Source organism: Dreissena polymorpha, chromosome 1 (genome assembly GCF_020536995.1).
Source record: "Dreissena polymorpha isolate Duluth1 chromosome 1, UMN_Dpol_1.0, whole genome shotgun sequence".
Taxonomy (NCBI): Eukaryota; Metazoa; Mollusca; class Bivalvia; order Myida; family Dreissenidae; genus Dreissena; species Dreissena polymorpha.
Window position 1 is genome coordinate 125540972 of NC_068355.1, and position 14248 is coordinate 125555219.

A 14248-nucleotide genomic window follows, 5' to 3' on the forward strand; every position below is an offset into this window, starting at 1 on the left:
ATATGTATACATACATATACTTAATACAGCAAGTAGTCGGATGTACACAGTCAATATCGTAAATTAATGTTACAGTACAGGCACCGTGTACTTAAATGTAAATTTACCAAAGAAAATCATATACTGCATGTAGATATTACATGTATGTGCACATGTATGTGTACTTAAATTCGGACAGCACGTTAAGTCGGAAACGTAAATAAAGCGTTTAGATGATCAACACGATTGACTCGTATGGTGTTAATCAATGCAATTGCCCTTTTAAACAACAAATACCGAGTTTCAAGAAAACAAGACTATTAAATCATTTATTTACTTGTGTCTGACTTTAAGTAATGTCCGAATTTACGTATTGCATCCGTATGTTACGACACTTGTGTGCAGTCAGTATACAATACAATAATTGTTTCAATAATGAAGGAACTGATACAGCGTAACGGTAACGATACAGCGTGTTTACATTATATTTTATTAAGAGGAAATGTCAATGCCAAATAATTCGCGAGATACCCCGGTACTTTAGTTGAAATTTACAACGAAACTTTTAATGGAAATTAAATGATCTCAATGTTGTACCCGCTACGAAATTTTTATTTACAAATAAATACACCCACGCCAATTTTCGCGCGCTTTTTATCTGGACAAAGAAATTCATTTAAGAAATGTAGAACTTTTTAACCTTAAATAGCTGTACACAACGCGTGCAAACCGTGGCAGGTGATTTACGCAAGTTGCAATACAACGTACGGTCCTGATTGGTAGCTTATTTCATCATATCTTTAAATAGAACCATATGCCGAAATTCATTTGACCCTTTAGAAAATTTCAAACGTTTGTGTTTATGACTCTTATCGTCTATATTACCCACCCATAATTTGGTTTAAAAATATAAATCGGGCATATATGGGATTATTGATTAACAGTCGATTAATCCAATTATTAATTGACTAAGCAAACTTATTAGCAGGTTTTAACCGCGTTCACACCATAATATTGAAACCTTACACGTTTCTCAGACCCTATCACGTGACTTTACATGAAACCTTTAACTGTTCGAAGTTCCCATCATGTGTTTATTATTTAAACCGTACACTGTTCTCAGGTCAAATTACGTGTATATTACTGAAACCTTACACTATTGGCAGGTCCCATCACGTGCATATTAATGTTATCTTACACTATTCGAAGGTCCCATTACGTGCATACTACTGAAACCTTACACTGTTCGCAGGTCCCATTTGGTAAATATTACTGAAGCCTTAAACTGTTATCAGTTACCATTACGTGTAAAGTACTGAAACCTTAAAGTTTTCACACGCTCTCTTACGTGAATTCAACAGACATTTTATATTGTTGGTATGCCAATTTACGTGTAAATGACTGGAACTTCACACTGGTTGCAGTCCCCATTACGTGTAAATTACTTAAACTTTAACTGTTTGCAGGCGCCATCACGGTTTTTTAACTGAAACTTTACACTGTTCGCATACCCATCACGGGTCTATAAATGAAACTTCGCACTTTTCGCATACCACATCACGGGTATTCATTGAAACTTAACACTGTCTTCAGACCTGATCTATAACTGAAGCTAAACATTGTTGGTAGGCTTCATCACGGGTCTATAACTGAAACTTTACACTGTTTTCAGACCCCTTCACGGGCCTATAACTGAAACTTTACACTGTCTGTAGGCCCCATCATAGGTCTATAACTGAAACTTTACACTATTTGTAGGCACAATCACGGGTCTATAATTGTAACATTACACTGTTTGCAGGCCCTATCACGGATCTATAACTGACACATTACACTGTTTGCAGACACCATCACTGGTCTATAACTGAAACTTAACACTGATTGTAGGCCCCATCACGGGTCTATAACTGACACTTTACACCGTTTGCAGACCCCATCACGGGTATATAACTGAAACTTTACACTGTTTGCAGACACCATCACGGGTCTATAACTGAAACTTTACACTGATTGTAGGCCCCATCACGGGTCTATAGCTGAAACTTCTCACCGTTTGCAGACCCCATCACGGGTCTATAGCTAACACTTCACACCGTTTGAAGACCCCATCACGGGTCTATAACTGAAACTTTACACTGTTTGAGGACACCATACGGGTCTATAACTGAAACTTTACACTGATTGTAGGCCCCATTCACGGGTCTATAGCTGAAACTTCATACCGTTTGCAGACCCCATCACGGGTCTATAACTGAAACTTTACACCGTTTGCATACTCAATCACGGCTCTATAACTGAAACTTAATACTCTTTGCAGGCCCTGAAGGTAAACATGCTGTCGGAGTACTACCACTACCACTTCACTACGCTGGTGAGTTTTTTGCATGATGGTTATATACATTTAAGGCCATGTATCATAGTTCAATTTAAAAAAAAACGTCAGTGACACAAATATGTTCAACTTTTAGTGTGGTGGGATCAAATAATGTAGGGAACACGCTGTAACATAATGTTCCAAAAATTTGTTTGATGTCGATGTCGTAACTGCAAAGAAAACAATAAAATGTCGTTAATTTCCACACACGCTGATGATAATAGTACGTTTATATGCATTTGAAACACGATCGATCAATGAACCAAATATCAAAAGCATTTCAAACAAGATAAGCTTGAATACGTTAGATCTTTGGTTCTAAGAATGTCCGTGTTGGTACGATTTACATAAAATTTTATGATCAAAGACGTGGATGTTTTCTGCTTATAAAATTAAATACGATAAAAGCAGATTTCGGTAGATAATGTCGTGTTAAATTATTCTCAGTCAACAACAATGAAAGGCTTGCTGCTTTCAATCTTGCTCCGGTTGAGCATACTTAACATCAAGTGGTATTGACAATATTTAATGACTTAAATGGAGTTGCCGAATATTCATTTTATTTTCAATCATAAAACGTAATATAAGTTTTTATTTTCTGATACGCTTCGTCTTGCCAAAATAACAGTTATCCACGGTTGCTCTTTGCAAAATCCCGTCTCTGGAACATATCAGTGAGCGAAAATTTATTAGTTACGTCTTGAAAAACGCAAAACGTGAGACGCGCAATTAACTATCTGGCCATTGTAAATCATAGTTTTAGGAAGAATTCGAAATAATTTTTTAAGTATTTTGTGTTGGCAACATTTTGTGTGAAGGCGCCGTTTGCAGGTATTAACATCTATCAGACACGATAACAACAGTTCTTACAAGATACTTGCACCAGGGTGAGGAACGAGTATGAAAATGATGCACATTAAAATTGTTAACGGTTCTATATCAGCAACAATTCAGAAGATCCTCATTTGTTGTCAAACCTAGGTATGCGTCATGCTTGGCATATTTCCAGAAATAGCATCTGTGACGATACATTAGTTCTATTGTTTGTACCTGACATGACATAAGCCTGCAAATAGCTGCATTTTATTTGAGAATTCTTTAAAAAGCCTTTATTTAAGGCGATTCGAATATTTTTATTGAAGATGTTTAAGCCTTTTCCCCCCAAGTATTCTTAATAAAATCTGATACCGTGCATACATATCTCACATAAAACAAACGTATATTCGACATGGACAATCACAACATGTAAATACCTAACCTGTCTTTGTGCTAAAAAAGTAACGTTTATTTGTGTGAATGAAGTTCAAGTTCTGACCTTTACATGTTCGCCAAGTCTACCGTTTAAAACGCATTACCATGTGTAACACTTTTCAAATAGTTTTTAAAAACAAACGTTTTCACGCACAGTTCTCCGTGTATTTAAGGACCTCGGTATGGTTGATTTAGAAGACTACAAGTACAGCGGTGCCAACATCACAGCCATGAGGCTTATCGACCCCAACCGGCCCCAAGTTGTGGAAGTGATGACAGCATGGTCGTACCTGGAGGCGAACATGCAGGAGTCGCCGCTGTTGGGAAAGAAATACCTAAAGGTACGGGGAACTACTATATTGGGGATTCTAGCATAGTTATAGACCTTGGATCGATTACATTTATATGCCTGTGCTTGACAGTATTTATTAATAAGCAACATAATTAAAGAGTTAAAGCAAGTTAAATCGATTACATTTGAGTTATACATCAATTTTATGAACACAGCACATGACTTCAACTCGTCACGGTGCGCGTAACTTTACTACTGGCCCATTTGAAAATGGCAATGTAACACGATCACTCGCATGTGACGACATGCGTGCGTTCATTTTCCCTTTGCAGACGGAAGTGGCGCTGGTGTACGACGCGGTGATCCTTTTCTTCAAGTCCCTCGCGGAGCTGACGAATTCGCAGAACGACGTGAAGACCAAGTCGCTAAACTGCAACAAGCGGGACGGTTGGGAGATGGGAAGTAGCCTCCTGAACTTCATGAAATCGGTAACAAAATATATTTATTTCTTTGATATTATGACCATTGATTAAAACTCGTGCCTTTACTTCCCCTACAGCAAAAAAGAAGTAATTATTTAAATTTATAATCGTGTCAATCCGCGAAGATTTCAAATACATATTTGCAGAAATCGTTTTTATTGTACATTGTTTTCCGATTCATTTGGGTTCGATATACATGTATGTTAATATGCCTTTGTTTTTGTTTTTAAAGATATTTTTCTTTCCATGATTGGTTTAGTAACATTCCTAAAATCGGAATATTAGAATTTACATAGTATCTTTAGACGCCCGAGACTGTGTCAATATAATTTGTTTTTCAAATAGATTATTCTAATTAAATAGTTAGTTTGTACTTAATTCTTAGTTTATTTATTGAATATAAGTCATGCGATAGTTTGTACTTAACAATTTAATTTTGTAAGAAAATAAAAGAGTTTTGTGAACCCTCCCGTGTAGGACTCTGTTTTTACTGAATACTTAAAGTATGTGTGTTGCTATAACATTTGGAATATTTTGTTCCTTCAAAACAACAATAAACTTTCAATTATTTTCGTTTACTTGAAGTTGGAGTTTGAAGGGTTGTCTGGAAAGGTCCGATACAAATCCGATAATAAGCGATCCGACATCAGCCTTGACGTCGTAGAACTCTCACAAGCAGGTCTGAAAAAGGTTTGTCTTGTTATAATAGCTATTTGCACCAAAACAATGTTCTGCTTTGTAATAATATCTAGATAGGCACGAAACAGGTATGTCATGTTATAATATATATACAGGCCTGAACTTATTTCATTAGTATAAACTCACGGTAGGCCTGGACAAGTTAATTATGTCATTAAAGCTGAGTAGGATTGACGTCTGTATTTTTGATAATAGCTAGTAGTAGCTAGGTGGATCCGATTAAAAAAAAAATAGCTATGGGACTATCGTGTCACCTACCAATTTTCATTTCTCGCATTGCTGCATAAAGTCACATCTGTTTCAATAGTAAACAGGATACAATTGCGATACCAGTAAAATCTATACAGATCTGACACTGTATCTTATTCTTACTATGTCTAGAAATATTGGATTTTGGAGTAGTGTCTATTGCCGGTGTATTATTCCTCCAACGGACGTGAGTAACATGACTTTTATTTATGATTGATATTGATTTGTGATTAATACTGGCTGGTGATTAATAATTATTATTTACTGACACATATATTGATGCTTGTTACAGGTGGGCAATTGGGACCCCACGAACGGCGTTAACATATCGGCCTCGTTCAAAGAGAAATTCACTGCCGACGCCAGCAAGCTGAAGAACATGACTCTGAGAGTGGTCACCGTCTACGTATGTCCATTTTTACTTTATAAACTCCACCAACACTTTGTTTTGAGTTTAGAGATCATCAATAACGTATGTCATACTGTCATAGCCAATGACCTCAATCATCGGCCTCCTCAAAGTGAGCATTTGTAATCACCCTATGTCCGGCATCGGTCGTCGTCCGGTGTGCGTTGCGCTTGGAGCGGTACACGGGTTCGTCGTGAAATTGTAGCTCGTTACCAATCTACTTCTACATCGTATTTTATTAATTTGGTCATAATTTTTATCTGCAGGTCTGGGTCACGTACGTTCAAATACTAGGTCTCCAGGTAAAATCGTATATAAAACTTGTTACCACTTTGTCACGAGGTCAATTCATATATAAAACGTGTTACCACTTTAGAGCCACATTTAAGACTCTTTCTTGATGAAACTTTGTTAGTATGTTTATCTTGACTAAATTATGGCCGTGTCTAAATCTAGGTCACATGCTTTCAAAACGGTAATCTGGTCAAATACTTACATGTGTCTCACTAACTGCCATTTACTAGGTAACTTAGTCTAATCTTAGAGAAAACCTTGTAACCACTTAACAGGCCACTTTGAAGACTCACTCTCGATGAACTTTAAGCAGCATTAAATGTTGGCATGGCTTAGGATGTATTCGAATCTGGGTCACGTCCATACAAATTATGTAACAAGGCAACATCTTTAAAAAAAAACGTGTTACCGCTCTAGGTTCATCTGTAATTACTCAAATTTGATGAAACTTGGTTATATAGTTATCTTTACAATATCTATGTGAAGTATAAATCCTGAATCTCAGATTACTGACCCATTGGGGATGGAACTTTGTAATAATGTTTATCTTAACAAATAAAGGCCAAGTTTGAATCTAGTAAAGAGTAGTGAAAAACATGGTAAAATCTTCAGCAACTGGTAACCGTAAACTCAAGTGAGCGCTTAAGGGCCATATTGGACCTTTTGTGATTAACTTTGCTTTGAGCAATTTTCGAATTGCGTTGAAAAAGTGTCCGTGATATACGAAGTTAACGAACAAAATAAAACACTGCTAATTGCAACGCTCTCCTGGGGCCCAGCGCATATAACATTGACCCAAACTTTTATTAGCTTAATATATCTAGATGTGCCACATAATTCATATTTCAGTTATGTTTATGCTGTGTTTTTAATGCAGAAAATGTTGCCATCATAATCGATGTTCTTTTGTCAAATGTGTAAATACGTAGCCTAGAGAATTAGTTGATAAGCAAATAGGTCACTTTAAATGTCAAGTTTTTGCATGTTTTCCCCTCCAGGAAGATCCGTACCTAATGAGGAAGGAAGGCCCTGACGGTAAGTTCTTTCACGAAGGCTTCATGATCGACCTCCTCGATCTGATAAAGGAGAGACTGGGCTTCAACTACACCGTGTACCAGGTTGCGGACGCGGCGTTCGGTCGCGAGGTGTCTCCTGGGGTATGGGACGGCATGGTTGGAGACCTAATGAAGCGAGACCCGAAAGGGGTGAGTTGATTTATTAGAAGACAGAACGGCTGATCTCACATTTACTGATCGGACATTGTTACTCTCAGTGCCAAAAAAAATGATTTGAAATAATAGAAATATTAACTGGTAATCAATTGCATATAGCTGTATTTAGGCACTTTTTACGAATACTAAATTTCGTTAATTGTTTGTTCAGAAAGCAGATATCGCCGCCGCCGGCTATACGATCACTTACGAGCGCGAGAAGGTCGTCGATTTCACGAAACCCTTCCTCAACCTGGGTATCACGATTGTCTACAAAAAGCCGACGAAGGCGCCTCCAGAGCTCTTCTCCTTCCTGTCGCCGCTGTCAATAAACGTATGGATATACATGATGGCCGCCTACCTATGTGTTAGCTTCATGCTGTTTGTAATTGCCAGGTACTTTCTGTACTTTTTTCAAAAAGTTCAGTGTACTAGTATAAATAATAATATTATACTCGATGCATATTTGCCATTTCTTTGCTTGTTTGCCAACGAAATGTCGAGTAGCGTGATGGGCTTTCTTTCTGATAAGGTCAGTTTCCAGCCTAACAACACCAATTGTCATTCTTCAAACAGTCTGTGAAATGAGTGTACAAATGGCGATCGAATCCGCTTTATCGCCAACGATCGAACGACAAATATCTTAAATAGCAATATTATATTTCGTTTTATTTGTTGCTTTTGCGCCCTTCAAACGTGTGTATGTTAAAACAATGGTTTACGATTAGCAAAATATTATTATTTTTCCAGTTTGACCGAAGACGTTTAATAATGTGCAACAAACCTGCGGTCGTTATGTCGATTTGCTGGCGCTCGTATTTCTGTGGCTTTAACGAATGTAATAAAAGTCACTTAAAATTTATTGTTTATTAGTTTCCTCGATGTGAAAATCCTAACTGTCACAAGAAATAGGGTCTATAATTGCGCTTCATGGATAGTACACCAATGTTCTTCAATACATATAAATCACAAGTTGTTTATATTTCTGCCAAATCTTATAGTTTTGAATACCCATGCTCTTTAATTTATTTCAGGTTCAGTCCGTACGAGTGGACAAACCCTCACCCGTGCAATGAAGATTCGGACCTTGTCGAGAACCAGTTCACCATTTTGAACAGTCTCTGGTTTACCATAGGATCTCTTATGCAGCAAGGTACCGCTTTTTACTTTTCACGTATGATTAAAAAAAATACATAAAAAGCCTTTGTGTATTCCGTTAATAGTTACAAATATCACGAAAATAAATTTGTCAATCAACAAATCTATAACTAAGTAATTTATAAAGTTGTATTGTGTCTGTATTGCTGTTAATATAACAATACTTTTGTATTTGATATAAGGTAATATAACTAGTATATGTTTTAAAGTTGCAAGCTAGGAAATGACGAGACAAATCGTTTATTGAAATATACATATACATTAAACTTATTTTAAACAATAAACTAAGTGTGTATGTGTAGGTCTTGCTTTTTCATGATAACATTTAACGTTTTCACACGAAATTACGTAACACAATAATTAACAGTCTTACTAAAGCATGCAAGTCTGACATAATTTAGTTTTAATTTGATGTCGACCCGGAAAGGCCCTTCCATCCGTTTTATTTTGTCCTCCACTTAAATGAATGCCAGATGTGTGTTTGCATATAATATTTTTATACGATAATGCATACGAAGAAACTACAGTTTTTCAACTTTACTCTCGATTTGGCTTCTGCAAACCTAATCTAATGGCTTACCCTTTTTCCACTAATATTTAACCAGGATGCGAAATAGCACCGAGAGCCATCTCTACGCGTATGGTGGCGTGCATATGGTGGTTCTTTACCCTAATTATGATCTCCTCTTACACCGCCAACCTCGCCGCGTTCCTCACCGTGGAGCGCATGATTTCCGATATAGAGAGCGTTGAGGATTTAGCGAAACAGCAGAAAATACCATATGGCGTTCAGGCAAATGGCTCTACCCGAACATTTTTTGAGGTAAGCATCAGGATCAATGAATGCGAAAGTTCGCACTCTCAAACTTGGTATGTATCTCATATTAAAGCGTATTGGATGGCAAATCAATGTCACAGAAGCATTTGAATTTGGCATTTTGTGGAGATTTGGGATCGTCGAGATTAATAGCCGAAAAGCAATGGATGCACGTTTGTGAGTACATAGTGGGTCGAATGATATTTTCGCCTCATGTTTTCGTAGTGGGTTCATCATCATTGCAATTATACACCAGTAAAAGGTATGTATGGACTGTCTTTCTAATATCAATCCAACACCGGTTTGCAATCCGTCGCTCCCGTTTCGGTTATCCTTTCCGCCTTTTAACAACTTCCGATTCGCCTCCAGTTCCCCATTCAATTTCTCGCCCAGAAGTACGCTTCCAGTCATGCTTTGAAATTAATATGCTTTTACACAGGGACGGAGCTTGCGCCAAAGTCCGTGTCCACGCGCACAATGTCAACTGTATGGGCATTTTTTGTGCTGATCATGATGTCCTCTTATACGGCCAATTTGGCGGCATTCCTCACAGTGGAGAACATGATTGAGCCTATAAAAAACGCCGATGACCTCGCCGCGCAGACGCAAGCGAAACTAGAGAATACCAACATTAAATATGGCGTAGTTAGGTCAGGGTCAACGAGGAGCTTTTTCGAGGTAGAAATACAAAAGGAAATTCATTAAGTATCACCGCTTGAAGGATCCGTACATGCAAAATCGGTCTCTACGTTAAGTTGTATATTAAGAATAGAGCGTAATCGATGATTTTCAGTATAGAACACTTAGAAAGGATGTAGTTTTATCATAACATTTTAATAATAGTAATATAATATTTGAAAACAATTATACATGCATAATTTGCTAGTAGTAGGAGTTTGAATACGTCGCATTGGTTTAATATAATATAATGTTGCTTTCTCCCGGAATGTCCTTCATTTACGTACTTGAGATATTTATTTATAGCTCTCTTGTTCACGAAGTGCTCAACGCGAGGAACATTGATTAACTTGTGTCCATCGTTTGTGGTCCATCTTGCGTTGGGAATGCTTATCATTTACAATGTGAACATCCTAAAGGCCATATTTATTTTCCAATCTTCTTGAAATTTGTTCAGAAAATTTGTTCCAAAGGTATCTCCAAGAGTGTGAAACTCTGTACACTGTGGTCGAAGTCCAAGTCAAATAAAAGTAAAAGCTTGTGTAGACTCCAAGTGAGACAGTATATGCCTATAGACACACTTATGCGTTTAAAGGTCTTCTTCTTCGCTAATTGACATTAATACATGCATGTGGGAATGAAAATTCGTTTGACCACAAGTGGAACATGAGTCCAACGTATATTAAGCAATTAGAAGCAGTCTCATAGTTAATCATAATTAAAAAAAGCTTCATTATTTGAAAAACACGAACAAAACAATAAATTCCATAAAGTGTCGTGTAATTGTATAAGTATAATTGCATGTTATTAAAACCATATAAATTAAAACAAAATTATCACCAATTCAATATATTGTTCCCGTGGATATGACTTTTTGCCGAATGGCTACAATGGTACCCAACGGCTCATAGTGTACCTACAGGTATATCGGTAAATGTACCTATATGCCTTGATATATGTATGCATGAAGAAATATATGTCTGTTGGCATAAATTATATTCCTAAGGAATCACACTTGTGTCTGTCGCTGTATTCTTGTACCTGTAGGCATACCAAATATAGTTTTGCCCCAAGAAGTACGTCATAGAAAAACATGGCCCACAAATGGTTGGGGTATTTTTCCTTTGATGGCTATAACGATGCATTGTTCACATTAGAAGTCAAATAGTCCAATCGCTATGAAACTTGCTTTTAAAGTGTATTCTAATGTTTACTCGGATGATTCAAACTATGGTTCAGACCAATGGAAAGAATGCCCTTTATGGAGAGGTTCTTTTTTTTTGTTTTCTCACTACAGCACAACATGCTCATTGTGTGATTTTCTGATCGCCTTTTGTTTGTTCTGCGTCGTCGGTCGTCTGTCGTGCGTCGTCAACATTTGCCCTGTTAACAGTCTAGAGACCACATTTAATGTCCCATCTTCATGAAACATGGTCAGAAGATGTGTCGCAATGATAACTTACTTGGGCGTGTTCGAAAATGGTTCTGGTCTATTGCAAAACATAGCCGCCAGTTGGCGGGGCATTTTTCCTTATTTGGTTATAGTAAAACCTTGCTAACTTTTCAGTTTATTTATAATCACATCGTTAGGAAACGTGTTCAGAATATTTGCTTCATTGAGTCAGTTCAAAAATGGTAATGGTTCGTCGAAAAATATATTCACAAAGGGCGGGACATGTTTTCTGCATGGCTATTGTCAAACCTTGCTAGCACTCTAGAAGCAACACTTAGTCAAATGTTCGTGAAACATGGTCAGAAGATTTGTTCTAATTATATCTGGGCTGAGTTCGAAAAGGATTCCCGTCCGTTGCAAAAACTGTGGGCGCCATGGGGCTGGGCATTTTTCCTTAAATGCATATAGTAAAACCTTGTTTACTCTCTTGTTGATATTTTGGCCAAGTTTGAAAATTGTTAAAAAACAATTTAAAAGTTGCTGAAAGCAGTTCAGTTCCCTGAAGTCTCAGATGAGCGACCTTGGGCCTCTGACCCTCTTAATTTTTTTTTTAATTTTGTAACACGATAGAAGTCACATTTTTGTCCAAGCTTATACACAAACTAACATTATCCAAATTTGATAGATGACCCATATACCTATGTAAACTAATAACTTAAAGACCTGTTTCCGAATATGTTTATTTAATATGCGATACTTACGACACTAGTTCTTGTAAATTAGATATGGATTTTTCGATTCAAGCCAAACTTGTTTGCGTTCATGTTTTCATTTTCGGTAGAATACGAGCGTTCGGTTTGTGTAAGTTCTGGGGTAAGTACGAGGTCCGGCTAGCCCTCAAAATATTTTTGACATTCAATACTTTAGATTGACGTTCCTATGCGGCTGTTTAAGACGCGGTTGATGATGTACATAACATATAGGAACAGTAGAACTTTTAACAAATATAAGAAACTAATAACTAATGTAGACGTTTCGCTTCAATTAAAAGAACCAACAAGAGAACAATGGCAGATTGTTGCAGTTTCCACATCGATAATGTACATATGTAATCACACAGACATCATGTATTGCCGCTACAGGAATGAATCTATCATCCGAACGAAATTACACTTAACATATATGTGTCGGTCTTAAAGTAACATATGCAAATCAGAAAAGCAGACACATCAATAATTTGCATCAATCAATACAAACATCACACTCATCACACGGATGTTGTTTTGTTAATACGCTTATACTTAACGTAGTCAATAATAGAACCTAAAACAGTTAATCAACACTGTGGCACATTTTTTGTAACAATAATGACAACACATCCACTTAACCGATTCTGAACACCCAGTATTTCTGGTTGATTGTTTCCCCGTGTAGGAAGTGATATCTCTCCATGGTCGGCGTCTGGTCGCATTGTAGCAAGCTCATGGTACATCTTCACGTTGATCATGATATCTTCGTACACGGCAAACCTAGCCGCATTCCTTTCCGTAGAAAAAACCGTGGCGGCGTTCGAGGACGTTGACGAGTTGGCCACACATTCGGAGATTTCATACGGCGTTGTGAAATCTGGTTCAACACGTACTTTCTTCGAGGTACTGGCACATCGTGTATCGTTTGACTGAGTACCTCCTCGTTTCTTCGACAGTTTGCTCGTGACGCGTCCTCTAATAGTGGTCAAACTAGGATTGTTTCGCTACGGAAACGTGCAATTAAGGTCTTAAAGTCGAATCGTACAGATACAAATATTTATGTTCGTGACGTGCCCGGTATTTGTATAAAAAAGTGTTAACTTTATTTCTCATATTTTTTGTTATATAATTGGAACACTACTAAAATTATAAACTGGATCGTGTGGTGAAAATTAAATATACAATACTTCATATTAAACGTAGGGCGAATAATACAATGCATACAATAACATAAATAATTACTTATTTATATTTCTTTTAAGCATACATGTTAGCTTTAAGTGTAATGATGTGGTAAATGTGACAGTTTCGTTTAGAATATCGGCTTCTCATACATTATATTTTTAAGTTATCCTAATGATTAAAATAAACTTTTTGCTATTGTCGTAATTTATTATGGGCTAAAAGTTATAATAAAACTCGATTAATGTCAAATTGTTTTACCGTTTAATGTGCAATAATTGTCCCTTGAAAGCTCTCATATTACTTATTCTAAGTTAATATTTTGACTCTCTCGGGACGTAATATGGTAATATCGCCTGCCTTATTTTCTCTCAGACCTCGACCGAACCAACGTTCCAGAAAATGTGGAGTTTTATGAAGGCCCACCCGGATGCGGCCTTCGTCTCGAATAGCAAAGAAGGCATACAAAGGGTGAAAACCTCCAACTACGCGTATATCGCCGAGTCCACCACCATTGACTACCAGGTGCAGCGCAACTGCGAGCTTACGCAAGTCGGCGGGCTGCTCGACTCCAAGGGCTACGGTCTTGCATTCCCTAAAGGTTTGTTTCACATACACTTATTGCGTTTATGCATGGGCTATTCACATACATGACTTGCATTAACGAATGGACTGCTCAGTTCTTCTGGTTGTTGTTTTCCAAAATATTTCTTGAAGATAAATTTCTGCGTTTACAAAAGGTGGTGTGTAGTTTGTTTAATGTTAAGGTCTTGTAATGCAATCAAACATTTACAAAAAGGGTGTATTCCAAACATATATTCTGATTGTTTGGGCGGGGTCGTTTCGACGTGTATTATTTTCTCGCATATATTCCAGTGTGGACCTATTGAACTCATGTTCTGTTTGCGTGTCATTAATTGTTTTCCATATTTACATAGAAATGGTACATTTATTTGATTCTATTATTCGGAACTGTATCGTGTATCATTATTTTTCTGCTGTTTTATTCCAACAATAACCAGAACAAAACC

General features: G+C 37.1%; 1 protein-coding gene across 2 annotated transcripts in view; it reads left to right on the forward strand.

Annotated features, from left to right (window-relative positions):
* The window catches only part of LOC127848903 (glutamate receptor ionotropic, kainate 2-like), a 72648-nt gene that overhangs the window by 55609 nt on the left and 2791 nt on the right, over positions 1-14248 (forward strand). For both annotated transcript variants that reach the window (XM_052381590.1, XM_052381600.1), the window contains 10 exons: positions 2297-2350; positions 3778-3945; positions 4229-4384; positions 4964-5068; positions 5619-5732; positions 7028-7234; positions 7413-7636; positions 8275-8393; positions 9004-9221; positions 13593-13818. In XM_052381590.1, coding sequence (XP_052237550.1) covers positions 2297-2350; positions 3778-3945; positions 4229-4384; positions 4964-5068; positions 5619-5732; positions 7028-7234; positions 7413-7636; positions 8275-8393; positions 9004-9221; positions 13593-13818 — 1591 coding nt within the window. The remainder of the gene's footprint in view (positions 1-2296; positions 2351-3777; positions 3946-4228; positions 4385-4963; positions 5069-5618; positions 5733-7027; positions 7235-7412; positions 7637-8274; positions 8394-9003; positions 9222-13592; positions 13819-14248) is intronic.